This window comes from Strix aluco, chromosome 3, assembly GCF_031877795.1.
Source record: "Strix aluco isolate bStrAlu1 chromosome 3, bStrAlu1.hap1, whole genome shotgun sequence".
Taxonomy (NCBI): Eukaryota; Metazoa; Chordata; class Aves; order Strigiformes; family Strigidae; genus Strix; species Strix aluco.
Genome location: NC_133933.1, coordinates 11958951 through 11983270, shown reverse-complemented (window position 1 = coordinate 11983270; position 24320 = coordinate 11958951). Strand labels below are relative to the sequence as shown.

The following is a 24320-nucleotide window of genomic DNA, read 5'->3' as shown; positions in this document are numbered from 1 at the left end:
AGGAGAGGGATTTTCCCCAAGCAAGGAGGTGGCTTCACTGGGAGCTCAACATTTGGACAGTCAACATGGGCATGAGGCAGAGGGAGAGCAGCCTTTACCCCTCCTGTTGTTCATGTAATTCCTTGTATCTGGATTTTAAAGCCCCTTTTTCCTCCATAACAATGTCCTGGATAACCCTGCCTCTGGTTGCTTTGAGACCTCTGCCATGTGCCCTTACACTTCTTGTCTCCCTCACTCATCGAGGACCACAGGGCTCCTTTTGCCTGGTGCCATCCGTCTCTCCCTGTCAGAGGGTCAGTAACGGGTTTTTCCAGTAAGCAGCCCTCCTTAACTTCACAAGGTATTATTGACTCAGCAAAACCCCATGGGGAAAATTTACCATAAAAACAATAAAACAGTTCCTTTGCCTGCCTCCTCACAGGCAGTCATCCAGTTTCTGCATGGAGACACTGGCTGGTTTAAAGTGTACGTCAAGCCTTCTTGCTCTCTAGTCCTTTGTCTTTATCCTCTTGGGCTGGATCAAACCAGGCAGCACTTCCTCCCAGCCATGTGGGAGTGCAACTTCAAAAGGCTTTAGGGTTTTGTGTTAATTCCCTGCTCTCCAGCAGCTTTGGTTCCTGCAGGAAATGCAGGAGACCCGACCCAGGGAGAGGTATGGCACAGTGGCCCAGCAGCAGCCTGTGCACAGGCCACATGCCTGTTGCATGTGCAGCCCAGAGCAAGGGTTGCTTGTGCCCAGGGTAGATCACAGCACAGCCTCATGGCCCATTGAGAAGGTTAAACAGGCCAGGGCATGGGTTATGTTTGGGTTGGAATAGTTGGGGGAGACACAAAGCCAAAGGAAGTGCACCAGATACATCTGAAACAATTGCCAGCATATTTTCTTTGCAAGCAGAAAGGATTGATGGAGGCAGGGGAATGCTGCCCCATGACACTTGAGCTGATGCGGCAGGTATGCAGCCCCCCCACAGGTTAACACTCCTACCTTGAATGTGTTGAGGGAATTCTTCATCTCTGCCACTTTCTCTTCCATGGCACAGCGGCAGCTCTTGACCTTCTCCTCCAGGGCATACTCGCCATGCTGGATTCGTGACAGCTCCTGCATCGCTTCTGTGAAACCCGCCTTCAACTCAGAGGCTAATGCCTGCAACTAGAGGAACCACAAACACGGTGGGTTCAGTCCCTCCTCCCATATGCAGGTGGCTGTGTCCCTGAGGGTCACCCATGGTTCAGAGTGGCAAGGAGGCTGGGTGTAACCCATCCTGTAAGGTGCTGTCCTCTTTCTCCTCCTCCTGTCATGGCTGGGAGACATGGAGGGAGGTTCAGCCCCTGCTGCAGCCTCAGTATAGGGTAAGAGGTATTTGTCTTGGGCAGTCAATGTGCCCCTTTTTAGATTTAGAGTTTTTCCAGGCTCCCTGGCAGTTTGCAGCCTGTCAATCTGTAGGACAGTCTGCAACATGCCAAGAAGGTTTGTAATAGTAGCAGCCATTATATCAATCCCCAAAGCAGCTGAGCAATCAAGAACATGTCTTTTTGAGCAAGTCCTCCTCCCCCACATGCTTGTGGGGCTGGTGCTCTCCCCAGACAGGTCTAACACCTCCTCGGTCTCCAAGGGCTGGTCTAACACCTCCTCACTCTCCAAGGGCTGTGGAGAAGCTCTGTCCTTGGTCAGCGAGTCCTTTCCAGGGAAGGAGGCAACTCTTTAACTTGTGAAGGGGAGGGAACAGGAGGTTTTCCCCTGGCATACAGCAACACTGTGCCCCCTCTCCCTGTTTTCTGTCCCTAGAGGCTCTGGTGCTGCTGGAAGAGCTCACAACCTAAGCTGGAGGCAGCTGGTTGATGGCTGGGTGAAGCAGGAGACAGACCGGGGCGAGCCAGGCTGGCATAGCGAGCAGACAAGGTGGGTGTGAGGGGAGGTAGGTGGCTTTCGGAGGGCTAAGCAGGGGCACCCTCTCTGGGGGAAGGTCGGGCTGGCAACCCTGAACTCTGCCCCCACTGCTGTGAGAAGGTGCTCGCTCTGCCTGCACAAAGCCCATGGCGAGGTCGCGGCCCAAGGTGCTTCGGTACCAGTGGTTTTTACCTTTACAACAGAAATTCGGCCTAACATCTGGTTATAAACTGAGTCCAAAACTGGAGCACTGATGGTAAGAGGACAGCCACCCCGGGAAACTCAGGCGCTTGAGTCCTGTAAATGGAGCAGAGATGGCTTCCGATACCTCAGGACAATGGCATGCACCATCCTCCTCTGATCAAGACTGGCAGTGTCTTTACAGAGGACGTCTGCTTGACATCCCCACTCCTACCCCAGTGATTACCCCACAGTCCCCAGTCTGGTCTGGCTGGACACACATTCCCAGAGCTACCTGGGTAGGACAAGTAGGACTGACAGGAGCTGGGACAGGGCAGAGGGGAGCAGGAGGCTGAGGATATCCTCCCTCCTCAGGCAGTTCAGCCTGACTCCCCAAGCCAGCTGGCGCTCCAGACCCCTTGGTTCAACCCCTTCACCCACCCTTCCTGGCCACAGTGGACACCTTCCTGTGTCACAGGAATTGTCACCCTGTGAGTGCAGCCTGAAGCATTAGAGGGGCTGCTTGGGGCCATGGCTGCTAGGGGAGGCAATGACCATACTGTTTCTGATATCTCAGCCTAGAGGGGTGAGCCAGATGGTCTTAGCGTCATGACATCCTAACATACATGCCTGGAGAAGTGGAGGGATATAAAGTACTGCAACTCTGCAAAATGTTAATATTCCCATCCCTGCTCATAGGTGCTTGCCACACTTCCACACTGAGCTGACATTGCCAAAGCAGTCTTCCTGCTACCCTGCATCAGGGCTAGGCATCGCACACTTTCCTCCAAGTGAGAAGGGGTGATTCATCAGATCCGTCCCTTCCGTCTGAAATATGCTATTCTATTCTATACCATGCTATTCTATTCTATCCCATGCTATTCATTTTAGAGATCTGCTTCCGGATGGAGATGTCACAGACTCAAGTGGAGCAGTCCAGAAGCTGGCCCTGGAGATACATGGAGAATAAGCCCAAAACGAAATGTTTCTGCCAAGAGGCCTGGCCATATCCTCAGATGCTTCCAGAAAGGGGGTAAACTAGACAGATCCTTTGTGAAGGGTACAGGGATGGAAGTCATTGCTGATGTGAAGGATTCAGAGTCAAAAACTGCTAGGCATCAGCAAAAAGGGAGCACTGGAGAGACTTTGATGTCCATCTGCACAGAAATGCTCTGTGAAAGCGGAGTTCAGGCAGCCAAAAGAAAGATTTGGACTAGAGGCTGGACTAAAATATCCTTTGTATCTAAGAGCAGACAGTCACTTGTTATTTTGTGGTTCACTGTTGGCCAATCTCTGCTTTTGCAGTCACAATGCTAGCTTGGTTTCTTTGTGTATCTTTCCCAGTGGTCCAGACCCCAGCCTGGGTTTGTCCTGCCTGGTACATCCTTCCTCGGACCCAAGCAGCTTGCAGTGGCTGTTTCAGACACTGAAATGCATCTTACACTCGCATTTATTTCCCTTTGATGCCACTTGATGGATGAAAGCAGCCAGCAACACCAATCAGCCACATCTGTCAGGGCTTGTATGGCTGGATATGAAGTGCTGAAACCCTGAGAACTCCCTCCTCTGCTGCCCTCAGTGCTCAGAGCATGGAAAGGAAACACAAACAGCCTTGTGGCATTGGATGGAAGTTTGATCCAAAATTGAGTGGAGTGGTACAGGAACAACACATTATCTTTGAACTCCTGCCAAGCGCAGTGTAGTGCTTGAGCTATGGATTTTAGTTTGAGCTCATTTCTAACAACAAGCTGTAGAAAACCATCCTTTAAATCCCATGGGCTGTTACAACAAATGGAAGCCATTGAAGCATCTGCTCATGCTTATGTCTTGCCCAGGTGATTATGCCTACAGGATCAAAGAGACATTTCACAGTGTGTGAACCCCTCGAAAGTCAAGCCAGTCCAGTGTTTCCAAAGTTTCTCAAGTGCACACATAACAAAAAGACAGATTTTTATACTACCACAGAAACTTGCCCTGGCTTACCTATTCATGGGAACAAATACACACCTTAACACTTAATCTGTGGAAGTTAAAGAACACACCATAACAACTTAAGTTGAACTAATGCCTAGAGGATAAACGAATCTGCATGATCATAGGGAGTCCTTAGAACCTGTTCAAGAACTGTTAAAAAAACGCATTTAGGCATCTAAATAATTTAGTATGTGATACACATTCCAGCCCCCACCTGCCTTTGGAGTGTAGCCCTCAAACATGTTCAGACTTTGAGGCAGTCCAGGGAAGATGGTTGTGGCCAGGAGATGGGGATGGCTTATGGAAGGAAGGGCTGGGATGGAAAGCAGAGGAAAGGGCCTTGGTGAGCTGCGTTTACTGCCCTGCCTGCCACTGAAAGGATGAGAGGGAACCCTTGCTTCCATGAGTAGCTGTGTCCCCACATATCTCCCCCAGCACCAGCCAGTCTGTCCAGGGCTCTCTGTCTCCAAAGGGATGGCTATTCGCATCTGCCATCCTTGGCAGCTGCCTAGGGTCCTTACACTAGAACATGGCCTGCTCTCAGGGACCTTGACAAAACCAGTAGAAAACAGGCTCATGATGAAGAAATACTGCACAGGAATAATTCTGCTATTATAAATATATCCTAGAAAAGAGCAAAACCTTCTGTGGCCATGAATGAGTACTGTGTTACTTCCCCCAGCTTATCTACTGTCCATCACTTGGTACATCTTATGTGGCTGATCTGAAGAAGTAAGGAAACACGGTGTCAGCCAAAAGAGGGCTGCCTGAGGACACTAATCTGGTGCAAAGTCCAACACCTGCCACAAAGCCTGGATCTGATTTTTCTGAGCTGCATAACGTATGCTTTTACCAGGAACAACTAATTTCTAACACAGCTACTAACTCCTGCACTTAAGGGCAGCACTTCTACAGCCAAGCATTAGGAAGGCTTGCAATGCCTCATAGTGGGAAAGCAGCAGAGCTGTGCTGATTTACAGTGGTAGAGAATCTGGCCCTAGGAGTATATCCAGTATTTATATTCCTAGGCAAGGATGGTAGGAATAAAGGCAGAGCCGCAGGGTAAGGACAGAAGAGAAGGATGGAGATACTTAAAGGGGACTTCAAGCACTTAGCAGCTCTTGTTTCACATCTGTGCAGTCTTTTGTGGTAACTGCAGTGTCCTTAGGGGCCTTGCTGAAGCAGAAGGGGACAGCCAGCCAGTAACTTTCATTTAAAGAATTCATTAGGATATCCACATCTCAGCTGGGTTTTTCTTGTAAGAAACACATGTGCGCAGTGTTCCCAGCACACTGTCCCAGCTTTCCGTGCATGTTGGATCCACTGTGCTGGGCCCTTCAGCAACCCAGTAACAGCTCCTGATTGGAGCTGTCTGAATGGGAAAAGAGGATGAGACAAGAGAAGCACTGACTAGTTAATAGAAAGCAGTGTCTTCTCCACTTGCCATGGTGGCAATTACAGTGTTGCAATGGTGACAAGGGAGGTTTCAAATAGTCAGGATTTCCAGTTCAGGGATATGTTTCTCTTTCAGAGTATGGTTTTCCATATCGAACCAGACCAAAGTTTAAAGTGCTCAAAACTCTGTTGCATTTCCTGCAGACTGGAAATGCATAGGAAACATCACTATGGAAACACTGAAACTGCATCTTACAGGAAGGATGCTCCCTGGACTGTGGTATACAAAATCTTGTTACATTCATGGTGGCTAATTGCAGCAAGAATGTCAACTCGAAGAGCAGCTGCAAAGCTCTGGAAGTCCTGATCACCTTGAGCCAACGTGGGCTCAAAGACAAGGTTTCCAAGCTTCTGGCAAGGGAGCCAGAGACATGCAGCAAGACTCAATGCTCTGGCTGGCCCATCTGCTCTGGATTATCAGGCAAGAAGAGCACCCCATGGTCCAAGGAGCTGTGAGGCTGCCAGGATAACCCAGAGCTCCCCCAGAAGATTTGGGCCCCTGCTGGGTAGACACCCCTGCCCCATGTCAATCAACACATCCTTGCTCCTGGGACAGTTCATCAGTTTTGGTGAAAGCTCATCAGAGCTCAACCATGAAATCTCCCTCCAGCCCAGTGAATTGACATTCTCTAATTGGTGCTAATGATGCCAGCTAGTTAATTAGCTGAGCCCAAAAATCACCTGTCTAAACACAATTAGTTGTGAGCAGAGAAATTTTACTGAAGTGTCTTTTAAAATGAGGCCCAAGATGTAATATGTATGACATTTATTCATGCAGTGTGCACATTTCCATGTTCCCTGTAAGTGCCTACATTTTTCCACTTAATTTAGCTTTTTAACCACTGTTTATATATTAGTAACTCTTTAAACTCTTATTTAGGGCATTTTGATCTTTACCTGGGAAATCTGTGTTGCAGGGGTACTCACAGGCACACTTTCAGCCTCTCCTGTGGGAACAAAGAAGTTCAGTCAATTAAAATGACTTATTATAGTTGCTATAAATAACTGGAACAGAAGGTTTGAAGTCCCTCTTGAGGTACAAATCAGTTTTAAAGGACTCAAGTCTCACTTTATGAGGTGTGAACAGCATATCATTTGTAAAATAAACTGCAATTATAAAACAGGAATGGCTCACCTAAATCAGATGTTAAATTCACCTCATTTTCTGTCCTGTGTCTCTCCAAATCTGATCCATGAGAAGAGGTAGGAAACCTTGTATGTGCAATTAGGACTAAATTGCTCCCTGTGAAGTTCCATTCTGTGTACCAGCCATAAGTAACAGGTTTTTCACCCTAAAGCATTACTGATCCATCTCTCTTCTGAAATTGTGAATTTTATCCTCTACTATATTTGTACATATTTCTATTATCTCCACAAAAGACTGATCTGATCTGTATATTTTAAGCCCTAAGTTATATTTTGTCACAATGCATTCCAAGCAATGTCTTTTGTAACACCAAAAATTACATCTTTTCATCAGTTTTATCATTCCTAGGTTTTTGTGGCATTGTGATCCCACCTGATATTGTACAATGGAGCTAGACTTAACATTTCTGAAGCAGACTTAGCTCATGGAGGAGCTTATATCTATTTTGCAGAAGTGTTTTGGACACTGCAGAGACATTATCTCTAGCATTAATGGGTTCTTGATTGAAACCAAAAAGTCTGTATTTATTATTTACTCTTCTAACATTGTCTCTTCTGTGCATAAACCTTCAATTATCCAATGGAATTTATCTCTGGTTGTGCCACCATTGCACTTTGAGGGAATTGCAGTCCAATGGCCATCAGTTCCCATGTTATTCCCTATGTCAGGCTCCCTGGCTGGCCTTCATTCCCAGAAAACACCATGCCACCCAATTCCTTGTCTGGATCGCCTCCCCTTAGCAATGTCACATCATGAGGTGGGTTTTCTCTTGCTTCCAAGAATTTGCTCCACCCTTCTCTGCTGTCAGTCACAGACATGACCAGTGACCCCATGCCCAATTCTAGGGGCAGCCAAGCTCCCTCTTTCCTTGCAGAAGCTCAGTGCCTTACCCACCTGGCCCTTTAAGACCACGGAAATTCATTTCTACAGAGGCTTGAAAAGGGTGCAGAGAGGACTCTATGCAGTCAGCCTGTGATGAAATGGCAAGCTGAAGCCTGGAAGTCAGAGCTTTACAAGGCACAGCTATGTTCTGATTTCTTTACCCCTGAGGGGGAATATGGGTTACTGCCAAGGGCACCTATGAATTGGCCCTGTTCTGGTCTCTAGGATTTGTCCTGATTCAGAGGAACATGAGCAAATTCCTCAGTGACTCACAGAAGTGAGAGACAGAGGAGAAGAGGCCTTGTGCTCCTCTCTGCCCATGTGCCACTTTCTCCCTGTGCTAGCTGGTCTCGCAGCCATGGGGTTGGGTAGCAGGGTCAGACATTCCTCCAGGGAATATCCTCTGAGGTGCCTCCTGGGGAAAACAAGGGGCAGCAGACAGAAGTAACCATGACCCCAAACTGCCAGCTGTTTCGGGTCAAAACTCATCAGCCAGCCTGTACCAAGTCTCAAGTTTCATCTTTTAAATGACAGGTTGTTTTCATTTTTGGCTTTGGCCCTTCTGGGTCTTTTTTTTCGGATTTTCTCTGCAACCCCACAAACTGACTTTTGGCCTGAAGTGAATGATGAAGCTTTCTCACAATACCTGGAATTGAGGCTTGAGAAGGCAGGCAGTGCTTATTGCGATCCTCCTGAATCAAGAAAAGTGATGTACATGTCTGTTCTGATGTATATGCTACTGCTGGACTCTTGCTGTGGGATGGTAATGACTGACTTATCCGAAAAGAGCAAGACATGTTTCTTAATAGCACAATAAAACCAGATGCTGGGAGGACAGGGAGATGCTGTTTTTGCAATTTGATGGACATACTGAATGCTGAGTTTTGTGAAGGGCTAGAGATGTCAGGTAGAAGTGCAGCATAGGAAGGAAGAGCCATGGTCTCCTCACATTTTCTCTGTGTGTTCTTCAAGCTGATACATAACATAGAGGGCTCGACCCAAGCCCTGCAGGTCTGTAAGGGTCTTTCATTTGGCTTTGGGTATGGATCAGTCTGTAATGTCCCTGGACACACTCAAAGCAAGGAACTGCTCCTGAGAAAGACCAGAAGAGAGGAGAGGATCCCTGCTACTGTGATTTTACCTCCCACCTTTGCCATGGGCATGAGCAGAAGCACTTTGCAAACACCCAGTCAAAACCCAGATCATTTCTGTAAAGTCACTGCTAAGAGCTGGAATAGAGGAGGCTCCTCACAGTTGCACTGTGAGAAGCACGGTGCTTTGTGGTTACCTCCCAATTTCTTCAGTGAGCAACTGCAGCCCATGGGAGCATGCCAATTAATTGGAAAAAATCCCTGAGTTAATTTCCTTTTCAGCCTGCTGTAGTGCAGGGGCCTAGGTACACAGACCTAATTTAGTCAAATTAAAATAATAATAATAATAAAGAAATTAACTCTTCTGTTACTTATGCCATGAATGAATGTTGGAACCACAATGAATCTTTTAATAGGGAAAGAGGTGGTCCAGGCTCTCTCTTGAGCTGGCAGTTACGGGCACTCCTAAAGCTGCTCCCCCTGCTCCTCACAGTTTCAAGAGTTCCTCAGCATATGGACACAGTCAGCTCTGAGGTGGCAAGGCAGAGCACAATGCTGCAAGGGGTTTGGGGTGGAAAGCAAGTACCACCAGCCACACATCCCACTGCAAGAAGGACATCTAAAGCCAATAACCACTAAAACCCTGGACCTGAAACCCATGAGCTTTGCAGACTTTCTAAAAGTGCTGCAGACTGTAGCAGGACTGGTTGCATGCAAGCAGTTGTGGCCTGTGGTGCTTGCAAGATCAGGACTGGTGCAGAAGTCTGGGTTGTGGCACTGACATAAACAAGAACCCCTTGCAACAAAGCATGTCGGGGAGAGAAGCAGATCCTCATCATAGTGCCCTCGTGTAAGACGCAGCTTTTGACAGAAGTCTCTGTACATCCCAAGGCAGAGGTGAGTCCAAGGCAAGAGAGGGGAATGACTTCCTGTATTGGACATTACATATGACACAGCATTATTTTCCAGAGGGGAGAGGGAGGTGTTTCTAAAATAAGAAATAAAAACCTCAAACCCCAGATATTTCTATGAAACTAAAAGAAGGGAACACCTGTCCACAGCTGCTGTGGCTAAGAGGTGCTCTTGGAGGGCTAGCTGGCATCTGTCAACAGACAGGTCATATGAGAGCAGGTTTCTTCCTCACTGTCTTTTGTACTATCAAGAAGTGAAATAAGAGGATGTTTTACCTTCTTGTTTGTTTGAGTCCATGGCTGCTATAGGGTGTGCGTCCTCGTAGGGACTCCTGTCCTCACTCTGGAGGGGTCTGGCTGGTCACTAGGAACATCCCATGGCTTAGAGTTGCCCACATGTGAGCCCTGCGATGGGTCAGCTGGTCTGAACCCTGAGTGCAGAAAGATGCAGAAAGGGTTTATTGAGTGGAGATGCTCAAAATTCAGAAAACAGATGGAGGAGGAGGGATTTGAGAGGGAATGAGGCATCCAAAAGGTTTGTTTGGATTCACAGTGCCTCCACAAGCAGAGCGGGCACGGGTACAAGCACTTCCCTCCCAGCACAAGGCCATTTGTGTTTATGTGGATGGGTGATTAAGAGGTACTGTGTAATCCCACAGAGATTAGTTGCTCAGCAAGGTGCTTCTTGTATGAATACAGAAGCAAAATGAGATGTGTTTTGAACAGCATATGAACAGTTTGCACGGCTGCTCTGCATCAAAGAACCGCCTTTTTGCTATGCAACTAATCACCCAAAATGTCCTCCAAACTTGTGTTTGGGCCACAGAGATATTGCCTTCACGATGCTGCTGCACAGTCGTACCGGCACTTTTGGAGGAACTTGTACTGCCATGCCTGTTTTTTCTGTCATTTGTCTCCCTGAACTTCGGAGGCACAGGAGTGCTACAAGGCACCTCAATGCCTCTGTGAATATATAACACTGACAATCAGAGAGCTGCAGCTTCTCTGGAAACCAGGGCCAACAAGAGCATGATGCTGTGTCCAAGTCACTCCCTTGGTAAAGCATGTCATAAGTGTCATAAGTCCAGTAATGGGGTTAGGACCTTAGGAACAGTCTTAAGATAATGCCTGATTAATGATGCAGGCAGAGCCCCAGAAAAAAATGGATCGCACCAGCTCACACTTCTCTTATCAGCATGGGCACTGCCCCACATCCATGCTTCCTCTCCCCAGGGTTTAATTCAAGTCTGCTTTTGTCCAGTCTTACTAGGAAACTAGACGTGATTTAGGAGTCTAGAATAACCTCCCACCTCCATTCCTGTTTGACATAGATATGCCCAAGGCTGATGTGAGTTATCATTAGCTTTGCTAATGGGATTGAAGGGGCCCAGTGTAATTACAGCACAGAGCTCTGCTGACACAGCACTGCCAGGAGGGGTGTGGTGGTTCGGAGAAGCCTGGGGTGATGTTTTCAGGAAAGTAGGCACAGAGAAAGGCACATAGCATTAGACAGATGGGAGAGATGCAAAAGATGCAAAAGCCCTGAGTGGCTTTAGGAACTCGCTGCAGAAGCAGTTGCTTCTGGTGCAGTCAGCAGTGTAGCTTGGTGGCCACACACTTTTGACCTGACAGCTTTCCAGTGTAGAACTCGCAAGGGAGGAGGATGGTAGCACCATGGGGGCCCCTGAGATGGGGGCAGTGCTGAGCATTTGTGAGCTGTGTGGCAAGGGATGTTTCTTGCAGTCAGGCTGGGAGTGGCACAGCCATCAGCATACCCAGCCGGCCTCTTGCTCAGTGTACAATGTGGACTGAAAAGTTCCCAGCACAGTGCTGGAGGGCCTTGGGGTTTAGCATCTTCTTGAGACTGAGGATTAATGAAAGGATAAACTTCTTATTTGTAAGAGAACTGCTTATGAGATCTTCTCCTAAGATCCCCTGTCTTCTCAGGACAGAGGATCCTTAGGTGACATGTCAAAAACCTGAGCAAAGGTGAAGGGACTTTGGATGTGGGCTTTGTACAAACAGGCTGGGAAAGCTTCTAGGTGGATGCCTGGTTACAGTGAGATATATGGAATAGTTTATTAAATGTTTTCTCAAAAGTTTTTTTGTTTTGTTTTGAAGACTTAGGCTCATGGCAGAGTTTAGATGGGCAGGGACTTCTGGAGTTATCTGACTCAAAGCAGGGCTAACCCCAAAGCTAGATCAGATTGTTCAGGGCCACATCTAGTCCAGGTCTGAGTACCTCCCAGGGTGGAGACTTCTCAACCTTTCTGGGCCTGCCCCAGGGCTGCACTGCTCCCATGGGGAAGAATTTTTTCCTTATGGCCAGTCTAGGTTTCCCTTGTTGCCCTGTTACGCCAAAGTAATTGTCTTTCATGTGTCCTCTAGCTGCAGCCTGCAATTTCCTGAGTCACACCTTGGTTCTTTGTTACATTAAATAATTGCATTACATTGGCTACTTTCCAGCATTTAGGGCTCACTGGGGGACTCTGTGAATATATAACATTGCCTGTGTGTCCCTGGTTCATCTGAATTGCCAAATATATGGAGCAAAACTAGTCAATCATTCCTTATTGCTAAAACAAACAAGCTTGTGCCTATGACAATTTATCCTTTCATTGTGTCTGTGAGAAGAGCCTGACTGTCTGGTCTATAACTCCCATTAGGTAGTTGCAGATGGCTGTAGGACACCCCCCAGCCTTCCCTTCCCCAAGCTGAACAAACCCAACTCCCTCAGACTCTCCTCCTATGCTGTGTGCTCCAGCCCTCTTTAGCAGAAGACAGGAAAAAAAAAAAATTTCTGAGACGTATTCCAAAGAATGGCAAGAATGTTATTTGCTTCCAAAACACCTAACTATGCAGCTGTTTTTAAAGTAACTAAACCTCCCCTCCAGTAGTTTTAATAAGAAGGTTCTTAAGTTTGGGTCTCTGAGTGAAACAGACTTTTAACTTCAACTTCACTAGCAAAGTTGTTAAACTTTGCTCCCAGTTTAGACTAGTCAATGCCATAGCAAATTCCTGAGGCTTTTGTTATTGGGCCGTCGAACTAGGACCAGCCTGTTTAACACTGAGAACTAGTTTCAAAATTCAGAATTGTTTTTGCAATGTTGGGGGAAAAGGAACAAATAGAAAAAGCAAAACAGATATGAAAGAAACATAAACCTTCTCTGTGATAAACAATTTCACTGAAAATAATGAAAACAGCTTTTTGCTGGAAATTCATTAACTTTTTTCTTTTTAACAAAAACATGTACATATTTTTATCCATTCTGTTTTTATATTATTAATGTTTTATCATGCCAGTTATACCAATATAACAGCATATAATTGTTAACTACTAATAATAATTACCAAACATCAATTAGTATGGAATTAGTTATATTAATATGCCATTAAATACACTAACTGCATAGTTTGTCTTAAAAATTTTATAATTTTACTATCCACTTGCTGAATTGTTCTGGGGATCCCTAATCTCCAGTGACAATGTGACATTCGTACCTCTGACCTTTGCAAGGCAGGGTGACGATACCCTGCCAGTACTGGGAACATTTATTGGGGTAGCATGCAAAAATGAGAATCTCTAACCCATACTGCAGCACAGCTTTAAATGGGGGAGTCAGGGGACTGTAATACATGAGGAAACATTGTATAAACAGGTCACAATGGCTGGCATCCAAGGTGAGGAAAAGCCAGAATTAAAGCATAATTCAGTTCCATCAAGCGCTCTCTACTACCACTCTTAAGACCAGCTCCTCCCAGGCATCTGAGACTTCAAAATGCTTGTGTCTCTGTCTAGGTCCCACTTGGGCAGGTCCCCTTGCGCAGCACCTCACCGGGGCTATGCCATCAGTCTCAGATGGTGATTCAGAGTGAAGGATGCAACACAAAGAGAATCTGTGGCTACCCTCCACTAACACATAGAAACCTACAGTTGTCATGAGGGGTGATGCACCTAAGAGGTGAACCTCACAGGAGGGAATTCCTCCCTCTGCTATGCTACAGGTGATGATGTGAAATGTCTTGGGTCCACTACAAAGAAAGAAGTTTGTCTGATATGGAGAAAAATAACCTACGTGAGATTTTAATGAGAGAGAAATAAGACATGTAGAAGAAGGGCTTGTATGAGGATGTGTCAATGCCCCATTACCTATCTTCTGTTCTCATGTGCTTTCAAGTCAGGGCCACACAGGCCTGGAAGGTAGTCCTTTGGCATTGTATCTTATCTCTCAGGTTGTAAAAACACTGTGGGTTCCTGGTATCAGAAGTAATTTTTCCTTATAGAGGGAGCCTAAAACAGTATCTGCACAGCATGGAGATTTAACTGAGGAGCTTCCACATTGCACTCATGCAGACAAGGACAATGTTTGAGCACTCCTCTACGGAGCTTAGGAGTGAGGCTTTGAAACTGGGACACCGGGGATGCCGCTATCCCCTCCTGCTCCAGGCACCACCAGGAGCTCTGCTATATGGTTGCACTGCAAAGTAGGTTGAGCTTGGTTAAGTGGGTCCAGAAAATCGTCCCTGTTATACCAGAGTAAATGTCTTTTGTGTGTCCTCTAGATGCAGCCTGCAATTTCCTGAGTCACCCCTCGGTTCTTTGTTACATTAAATAATTGCATTACACTGGCTACTTTCCAGCATTTAGGGCTCATTGGCGGACTCTGTGAATACATAACATTGACTGTTTCTGGTTTATCTGAATTGCCGAATATATGGAGCAAAACTAGTCAGTCCTTCCTCATCACTAAAACAAACAAGGCATGCACCTCACCATGGTTTGGAGTGAATGCTTGACCTCTGTTTCTCCCAACTGCTGGGTGGGGAAAGCCATTAACGCTGTCCTCATCAGGGACAAGGGTTTCAGTCAGCCTGAGCTGGCTGAACAGTGTCTGGCTTGTTCCCAAAGGGTGCAAAAAGGGGTTGGAAAATAGGACTGACATTTGGCCCTAAGAACCTGGATGTGGGCTGCTTGGTCTAATCCTACCTCTGCTGCCAGCAAACAGCTCAGAAACTCACAGCAGAGTCTAGGTGAGTAGGAGGAACCCTGTATGTCTCCAGTGCAACTTCCTGCTCAAATCAAGGCTAACTCCAAACTAGATCAGTTTCCTCTGGGCTATCTCCAGCTCCAGTCTGAATATTTCCCACACTGGAGTCTTTGCAGCCTCTCTGGGTTCTCCAGTACCCTGGGGAAGAATATTTTTCCTTACATCCCGTCAGGGTTTCCTTTGCTGCAGTTTGTGCCCATTGCCTTTCACTGTGCACCTCTGGGAAGACTCTGGACTCTGCCTTATAGCCCTCTTGAGGCAATTAAAAGCTGAGAAAAAAACTTTTTTTCTCAGTCCTGAGCAAGCCGCACACCCTTAACCCTGACCCATATGAACATACATGAATGCATGTGCACATTTGCAGCAAGTGCAAGCCCTCCATGAGGCTGCTTTCCTCAACCACCCTCCGGCCTCCACCCACAGAAATCCAATCCATTTGCCTGATATGCCAGCTCACCACAGGGTAGTTTCCTCATCAACAAGGAGATGTTATTGTTCCTCTGCAAGCTTCCCACTGGACAGGCTCAACACCCAGTGACATGAAGCCATCAACAGACTGTCTTGGCCCACAACCCAAGCGCATGGCCCCTGCTTTAGGGATAAGAAACAGCAAAGATGTGCTTGTTTCTTCAGAGCTGAGCAATAAAACTAATTTACCCTCCTGCAGCTCTCATCAAGCCAGAATTACATTTCCAGAGCAAAGCCCAGAGAATAGTTTCAGGGTGTTAAAGCCACCAGATTCCTCTATCATGGCAAAAGGAAGTATTCTTCCCTTTTGTCTCTATCTTCCCTCCAGCTGCCAAATCTGCTGAGCCCAAGAAACAAAGCTGAGTGCCACCTCTGCCATTAGTGATCGCCATGATTCTGGCCACTGGTGCCCAGCAAAGAATATGGCCCCAGTGCCTTGCACAAGCAGCTGGCACTGCAGCCCCTCCAGAGCAGAGTGGGCAGCATGTGAAAGTTAACAGAGGCAGAGCCGGCACACATTTCCCATGAGATCCCCAAGGGAGAAGGTGTGGGTGGACAGGGAGGTCCCAGCGGGTCACCCACTTTAGCTATGCCCCAGGCACTGGGTCAAAGATGGGAGCAAGGTGCCACTGAGACAGCACAGGGGTGGGATTCCCACACAAAGCTGTGCATGGGGGAGGGAGGGGAGGCAGGTCCTGCAGCCTGCACTGCTTTTGTGTGACCATGCGCTCCCCCCACATGGAACTGGGAGAAACAATCAACTGTGCAGAGGATCACTTGTTAAAAAGACTGACCGGATACACTGAGCACCAGCATGCAAACAGGCAAAGTTCAGTAAAGCATTTACAGCCTAGCCTTGACAGACAACAATAACTATTTGTTTGGCTTTTGGTCCCATTCTGCTTCTGAAATCATGACATAGGTAACAGTGCAGGGGAATCCATATGCACTTTTGCTGCTTCAGTTTTTAGACATCTATAATTTTCCTAAATAACTGCTTGGGATCTTCCTGGTGACTGTCTCAATCCTGCCGGCTGAGATTGCTGGCTGTTTTAAATATCCCACTTGGAGAACAACCCCCAGTCCTCTAAAAAGAGAAAAAAATCAGTGATTTACTCTCATTGCTCTCACACTTTTTCTCCAACTAACTCTAACGCAGTTGTCATTCAAATACTTCAGTTCAGTATGATACCTCAATTTAGCTCTTAAATGGTAAGAGCAAAAAAGGTCTTTTTAACCTGGTATTTTAGAGACCTTACTACAAATGCAGCCTCACAAGATTCTCCAGCACACTAAAAAGCTAGATGTCCATACACAGTCTTAGAAGAAATCAGCTGGAAATAACTGTGGGCACTGAAGATGCAAAATACTTTAAATACCATTTTATGTGCTGCACATGCAACATTAAATAGCTACAGCTCTAGCTTTTTCCAAGAACATGAAAAATGATATTATTAATCCCACTCTTCATCCCATGATGAGTACATTTTAAACTTACCCCAGGCTAGTTGAAGATCCTTCAGCACTGGTGGTTGCCAGAGTTGGGAATTAGCACTGTGCAAGAAAGGAGAGAGAGAGGAGAGCAATGGTGGCTTGACATTTCCCAGGATGGGACGGTCACATGCTAATCACTGATCTGAAACGCAAGCATAACAAATACCTTCTAATTATGTAATCTTCGGGTCACATCCTCGCATCCCCATGCAAAAATCAGGACTGTGCACTTGGAAGAAGATGATACCGGGTTTTTTTCCTTTTTAATTAGAATTGCACACTGCTGCGAAGGGAGGGTGAGAAGCTTTGTGAAGTGACAGGCAGAGGGGGCCATGTGGTGAGAGCCGGATGCTGATGTGGTCTCTGCTACTTCGCCGAGCTTGGAGGCTCTTAAGTACCTGGTGTAGCACCTGCAGCTGGGGAAAGGGAGACAGGAGCAGCTTCTCCCCGCTTTCTCTGACACCCTTAGTCTCCTACAGTGGGATGCGAAGGCCAAGAGGGTTCCCCTTCTTTCATTCAGGGGCCAAGAGCAAGGCTGTCAAAGTAGCCAGGGCAGGGGAACAGCAACCACCAGCACTTGAGTATTTTCTGTTGCTTGTTAGATCATCAAAAATTTACTTTGAGTAAAAATAAATAAGGGCTTGGAAGGCGGTGGGAGAGTGGGAGGCAGCAGCCCTTCATGCCTGCTCCATTTCTTCACTAAAGTCCTGCAGGGCTTTTTGCTCTGAAGGGTGTCAAGAAAGCACGAGGAGAATGCAGGTAACCCAAAGCCAGGGGTGTCAGGAAAAGGCTTGAGCCAGTCCAGGGAGTTACTTGAAGCCTAAGAGCAGGGAGACATAAAGGAGGAGGAACAGTAACAAAAGGCAGACTAATTTCTCCCTGAAAGACAAAGATCTGCTTCACAGATACCCTTCAGGCAGAAAACCTGAAATGTAAAACCACACAGCTTATATCAGTATGATTGCTGTGCAGCCCAGATAAAGGTGGTGATGGGGAGTCCTAGCAAAGGAGCTGAAAGAAGAGGCTCGTAGATTAACAGAAGCTCTGTGGAAGATGCTGCTACCTCTGAAGTCAAGGACTAGGGACAGAGGAGCTGGCTATTTCAGGAGCAAAACACAACATTGAACAAAATAAAATTATAATTCTGAAGGAGTTTGATGGAAAGTGTATTTTTTATGGGTCAAAGATACCTGTGAATTCAACAAACAGCTCAAGCTAGGAAAGACTTTTTTTTAATAAATAAAAAGAAAAACATTTAGCTTCACAAATCTATGAACAAAACATTTCAAATAGAGATTTTCCTACAGGCAGCTTTAAGAAAAAGGGCTGAAAGGCGTTATATTGCCAAATGATCCATGAGCTGCTTTATTTCAGATGACTCAGTATGTTTCAGTCTGCTGATAATGTGCTGGTTTTTCATTTTGCTAATAAACCACAGGGACCAAGTTTTTTCCGATTCCTAGCAAAAGGAGCCGAGTACTTGAAGGTCCATGCGAAGGAACAGCATTTGTACACTGTGTCTGCAAATGGAGGCAAGGACAGGTATTTACTAAAATTCTGTTAAATATCTGGCAAGCAAAGATTCAACACACATTTTTTCCTCACAGCACTGGTATGTTGGAAGGTTTTTTTTTAAACAAGAAAGCAGTTTTTCTGTTTTGTAAAGCAAATTATTTAGATTCATAGTACAGAGACCTTTGATGACCAAATGCAAACAAAAACAGAAATAGGTTTTTCATTGCATTAGACTTTCTGACAGGACAGTGGCAGCGATCAGACCCCCCTATGCACTCTCCCATCCACTTCCCTTCCCCAAGAAAAGCAGCTTTGGGTCATGGCAGAGGTCTGTCCTTGAGTAGTCCAGTACCAGAGCCTGGGGGGTTATGGACTTGACCTGTGAGGAATAACTACCATGTTACATCTGCACTTGCTCTCTGCCCTGACCCCACTGTGCAACACCTGGCTTAGGATAAACATGATCATATGAGCACTGTGTTTGCAAAAGCTTCTGTGGGTGGCCAGGTTTGTTTTCTGAGGAAAGTTACAAAAGTTGCACATAAATTAGGCTTCATTTGTTGATAACAGGTTTTTTTTGAAACTCAGGGAGAAAGACATTCTTAAGGCAAGTTAAAATAAAAAAAAAAGAATTCTAGTCATCAACTGCTCCACTTATAAATTCACCTTATCCAACTTCATTTCTTTAAGGTTTTCACTTAGGAGACTTCAGCTGATCAGTCTGAAAAGAAAAATAACATAATTTTGTTTACTATTGACATGCATCCTCAGGGGTTAATTTTAATAAATGTATGAAGAAATCAATGCCTGTTGAAAACTGGTTACAGCTGTTGAGGCCAGAATGCAATCAGAGAGCTGCCTTTAACCCCTGCTACTGTCCATGCCAAATACCTGCATTTTCAACTTCTGTTTCAGTCCTACTGTTGCTGAGCCATGAAATGTGACATTCCATTTTCATCTATACAGTCTCCTTCACCTTCCATCCTGTAATGACATAAATCCAGCTTACTGAGAATACAGTTTGTGGCAGCACGGAGATGTGTGCACTACCCAGATAAGCAAATTACCAGGAATGAGAACCTTCCCAGTGTAGTGTAAGTACCTGCCTTAACTTTCTCCCACATTGTAGACTGTAAAAGTTTTGACCTATAATAAAGCACACAGGCTAGACAGCCAAGGAATATATTCCTTTTTTTGCAAAACTGTATTTATACTAACGTCCTCCCAGCATGTAGCCTCTACAGGAAAAAATTCATAGTCCCAGTCAGGATTTGAAGTTAGCAGGAATTAAATCCTTATGAAGTTTATCCTGACTTTCATTAGGGGCATCTTAAAGATGGGTAAGTGTATGCAGACAGTTATTGTGTAATCTTCTTGCTGTAAAAATCCATCATCTCTTACCCTTTCCCCATCCTACTGTGTGCTGTTATGACAAAGTGCAAGGATTTACAGTCTCCTGTGGGGAAAAAAAAGTAACTGCCATGGGAATTCAGTCCTCATAAACCACATATTTCTGCTGATCTTTGAAAGCTCTGGTTAAGCTCATCATTATACCTGAAAACTGCTAAAAAGAAATGTCTATGCATCAGCATCCCTTGTGAATGAGGGGAAAATAACTTTTAAAATCAATTACTGGAGTTTTGTTTCCCTTAAAAAATGAAGCCACCTAGCAGTCACAGCAAGTTGCTATGGTGCTGCCTATTTATGTTCTCTCATGAAAGCAGCAGTGATATGGTGAACTGCCACCTATCTCATGTGAGTAGGTGGAAACTAGCAATCCTGAAACTTGGCAAAATAGCCTGCATTGAGCTGTCAGGGAGTGGTGCGTATTAACAGTCACAAAGCAGGGTCAAGAAGTCTTAATTCTGTGGTGAAAACAGCAGTGGCTGGCAAAGATAGGATTCTCTGCTGCCAAGGGATTACCTACATCAGCATTTTAGTTAGTTGAAATCACAAGTTCAAACCAGAAACACCTGGGTTTCTCTACAGATCAGCTACTAGTGACAAGCACTGTGCTGGCCCCTTTGCGATGGGCTATGCTTTCACAGGAGAGTAGAGGCATCACCCCAAAATTTGTGAGAGAAAATGCCTGTAAAGCTACATATGTGATCTACTGCTGAATGCCCTCACTGAAGTGATGAGTACTCACAGGTTTAGACTCCATGCAGAATTCACATCTGTCATTTCATATGACAGTAAAAAGACAGAAGCTCTGTAGCAGATTTCAACATGCCAGTGTGAAAGAGGCATAACTTAATCTGTTCTAAAGCATTGAAATAAATGTCTTTAATTTTTCCCCAAATATTTGGGCTTGTCATAGGGGTTCCCATTTTGTATCCAGTTACATTCTGTAACACACATTTCATTTGGTGTATGATCATTTAAAAATAGAATTGGTCATCATTCTAGTACTATTGTGGCTATTGTTTTTGGTCAGCAGGGCAAGACAGAGCTTTTTTTTCTGATGAAAGACCACATATTAACAATCATACATTTTGGATTTATTTCAGACACTGGACTGGGGAGGCACTTAAAGAAAAAATAAACCTAAATCAAACCTAGCAAATTTGACAGAGAAGTCATTTAAGGAGAATAAACATGACTTTTCTCATGTCATTTTTTACAGTTAATTTTCTCATTAAATCTGCTTTGTGGATTATGAAGTGGATATTGACTTCTTGTTTTAGGAAAAGACAGTATCTTAGCAATTCAAAACACACACCCTTATTCAAAATAAATTAACTCAGCTGATGTTTATACGAGTGGCACTAAAATATTTTATTCTGAGTGATGAAAATAAACGTTCACATTTTCCTATCTCTCTGAAATTTGTACTTTACCTCGAAAAATAAGCAAACTTTACAAAGTATTAGCACAAATCAGCGCTGTATTTCTGCATGCATCTATAGGCAGACAGCTTGAAACAGCTCTGAAAGAGGTCTGAACTGTTCTGTTTCTCTGAACTCTGCCTGAGCCCAGAGACCTGGTAACAAAAAGTGGATGGGTGGAATAACCATCTTGAAAACTTCCGACTGGGAATGAATCATAGACTTTTAACTGATGTCATGAAAAGCATACAACTGGGATCAGCAATCTCAAAAACCCACTGCAAGTTTCACTGGTAGCAAAAGAAACCTACTGTGGTGGTGCAATTCTTTACCACCCCCCCACCCCCCCCCCGCTTTGTTGAGCTGCTTGGTGCTAGGTGCGATTCCACCCACATCCCCCGAGCCAAACACCAATCTGTGGAGATAAGGACTGATAATGTTAACGAGCCTGGCTCCTGCCCCTCCCGATTGCTCGGAAACAGCTATAACGGCCCATCAACTCCTAAGGGCCTGGCACACCTGTGCCTGGGATGTGGTCAAATGGGAACAATAACAGAGTCGCACATTAATGAAATTCTTTTGTAACTACTGGAAGGCACCAGAAGGTATTTGACAAAAGTCAATTATCTTGGACCCTATAAATTGCGACCACCAGGGAGACCCTTTGAGCTCTCCTGGATTGCAGGGGGCCTGTGACCAGCATCTCCCCTGAGCTGGGATGCCTCTCAGGTACCAAACCCTTAAGGTGTTGTCTGCTCCAGATGGAAGGCCAGGGTGAAGTTCCCTGGCTCGAGTCTCAATTATCGCCCGTTGAGGAATGCCAAGGCATTGGGAGTATTTGCTCTAAACTCGAGAGGGAAATTTTCTTTGAGCTAGCTTCTCTTTACTGGTGTGTGTGTGTGGGTACGTACTCTTGTTTCTGTGTGTGTATGTCTGTTCTGTGTTCATTCTACTGAATCCAAACACCTTTGTTTCTGTATGTTTGTCCATTTTGTTATGTGGATGCATATATATAGGTACTGTTAAGTAAGTTAATGTGAATCTTGTCATTTTAGAATCTGAATAAGTTGCTCTTCTTTCTTTTAGTATTTCTGAATTATTTTATAATAATAAATTGCTGTTAGTTATTAATAAACCTAGATTTCTTATTAAATATTACCATGTCAATACTTTAATCCGTGACACCTACTCCTATGCTGGGTTAATTTTATTTGGACTTTACAGCCTATGAAATCAAAACTAACAGAAAAGACTACACAACTCTTCCACTTCAAACATACTTGTTTTCACTTAACAGTCCAATGTACTTTGCTCCATTTGGAAATGTGTAGGTTCCAGCCCCATGAAACATGTTGTCTCTGAACTCACCTTCATAAACTGCCCCAGAAGGATGTTCTAGCCTTCCAGTTCCATTCATCTGCATTTAATGAGAGATGAAGGATAAAGAAAATGGTTAATGTTTATGCTTACAGTGTTATCTCCTTTTATTACAATATCCTTTCAGATTGCTGCCTTTGGGTCTGCTATCATATTCAGATATGATAATAGAAAGAAAAGTGACTATTCTTTCAGATCTAGACAGGTTCTACAGGTTCCTGCTTCTACAAGGGTTTCAGGTGAGAGTTTAGAACATTTGGCTAGCCAGTGTCCAATAAACCCCTCCTCTGCTGGTAGTCTCACACAATCTTAACAATCTCTGCAGCACAGAACTGCTGTCCCCAGCCCTGCAAATAACTCATCTACCCTGACAGCCTGAGGGGTTAATTAAATTTTCTGGAATGTCTTTCTGTGGAACAAGGCAGAGCAAGTCTTTCATTTGTTCAGCCTAGTCCACTAAGCCATGCCTGGGGATTTAAATTTGTGCTATAAAGCACTTCTGTGCCATAATCTTAATACTTATCATTGTACCAATATTTTTGTAAGAGACTGAAAAAAAGGCCAGACTAGATCTAATAAACCCACAACATGCTGTTTCCTAATTGCAGACCCATATTTGTCTCATTTCAGGGACTGTCTCCTCTCCAGCATCAACAACTTTCCTATACTTACTAATTCATTCCTGAGGAACTCAGTAACCAAAGGCAGCCAAACAATGGTGTATCTGTCAATGGCCAGAGCTCCCCTGTTTCATTTTGGGATGGGTGTGTGGCATATATACATGTGCAGGAGGGCCATGCTCAGCCCACTATGCATGCACATCCCAGCCATACAGGGCTCTCACAGCAACTGGGCTGTGCTGGGCACCACCAGCTCCACAGTGCCTGGGTGTTTCACCAGGGCCTGCCTACCAGCAATGACCAGTGTGTTTGCAGGAGCCTCAGAAGGCAGCAGGACATCTGAAGACCCCAAGTGTCTGAAGTCTTCAGACTGGGCTGTGACAAGATTCCCAGGTGGAAAAAGAGCCTGCAGCATTGGTCTGATCCTTCTCAGGTTATGATTTTCCTTTCTGTGTCTTTTTAAGGGTGGATATAGTGAGACATGCTCCATTCCAAACCCAGAGAAAGTTAAAATGAAGGAATACTTAAAATTACTGTGTCATTTTTTCAGCTGCTGAGATACGTAGTTCCATTGGCGCCAGTATGGACTCACAACTATTCCTCTTGAGCACACCCTCAGGTGTCCTTCTGCACTCTCCCTCTAGAAAATGAGAGTGGTGGAAGGTAGGTTTTTTCACTTCAAGACAGAGAGCATCTGAGAGACAAATCCTATGAGATCATGCAATGCATTTCTTTTAGTGCACAGAGACACTTCCCCTAGAGCTGACTCTCCATCTCCTGTGGACAGACTGCTCCCAGAGATGGACCCTTGGAGCACGCAAGCCCTGCTGGAGCAGGTGTCTTTGGGTGCCACTCACAGAGTGCAAGCCAGTAGCAGTCGCATTACTCCTTCTTCCACCACCACTGAGCCCCACTGTGGGGGTGGTGGGGAGCTGGCGTGGGGCAGAGCAGACCCCAGTGTTGGTGGCTGTGGCTGTCTGCAGGAGGACCCAGGGGAAACACCCCTACAGCAGCTTCTGTGTGTCTGTGGGAGGTTCTTACACAGCTAAAACAGTGTGTTACCTGGGTAATAATCTATTTTTGCTGTTAAAATTTTTTGCTTTAAACTCCAACCTCACAAGTTGCCCAGAGGGGTTGCAGAGTCTCCATCCATGGAGATATTCAAGACCTCCCGATGGGATGTGGTCCAGGGCAGCCATCATGGGTGACCCTGCATGTGCAAGGGACTGGCAATCTCCAGAGGGGCCTCTCCATCTCAGCTGCATAGCTTCAGGGTCACTTGTTGTTTATGTAATCCTCACCCTGAAACTGGTATAAATTTCCTCTGTTTTAATCCCACTCAATTTCTCAAAAGGAATTAGTACCTACCAAGATTTTCTTGCCATACATGTGTAAAGACAAGTAAAGTTGGGAATATGAAAGACACTTTTAAAACCACAGCA

General features: G+C 45.4%; 2 protein-coding genes and 1 long non-coding RNA gene across 7 annotated transcripts in view; 1 reads left to right on the top strand and 2 right to left on the bottom strand.

The window, feature by feature from the left end:
* Window positions 1-16722, bottom strand: part of ARHGEF33 (Rho guanine nucleotide exchange factor 33) — a 35927-nt gene extending 19205 nt beyond the window's left edge. For 2 of the 4 annotated variants that reach the window (XM_074817408.1, XM_074817411.1), the window contains exons 1-4: window positions 16543-16672; window positions 9805-9959; window positions 6395-6444; window positions 986-1150 (exon numbers count right to left, since the gene is read on the bottom strand). In XM_074817408.1, the coding sequence (XP_074673509.1) occupies window positions 986-1150; window positions 6395-6444; window positions 9805-9826 (237 nt within the window). In that variant the 5' untranslated portion in view covers window positions 9827-9959; window positions 16543-16672. Of the gene's footprint in view, window positions 1-985; window positions 1151-2080; window positions 2189-6394; window positions 6445-9804; window positions 9960-16542; window positions 16673-16704 lie in introns of those variants that run through there. The other 2 variants (XM_074817409.1, XM_074817410.1) reach the window with 2 other exon arrangements.
* LOC141920530 (uncharacterized) lies at window positions 834-6836 on the top strand. Of its 2 annotated transcripts, XR_012622369.1 has the most exons (5): window positions 834-952; window positions 1041-1170; window positions 1787-1900; window positions 2960-3101; window positions 3413-6836. It is a non-coding gene; the product is annotated as an uncharacterized LOC141920530 (long non-coding RNA). The 2 variants fall into 2 exon arrangements; XR_012622368.1 differs by having other exon boundaries at window positions 2960-6836.
* Window positions 16723-18747: 2025 nt separating the features above from the next.
* Window positions 18748-23761, bottom strand: MORN2 (MORN repeat containing 2). Its single transcript, XM_074820495.1, is given in 7 exon segments — window positions 18748-18774; window positions 18945-18997; window positions 19000-19037; window positions 22162-22298; window positions 23413-23474; window positions 23477-23586; window positions 23736-23761. Coding segments are annotated over 7 exon segments (453 nt in total).
* Window positions 23762-24320: the final 559 nt, after the last annotated feature.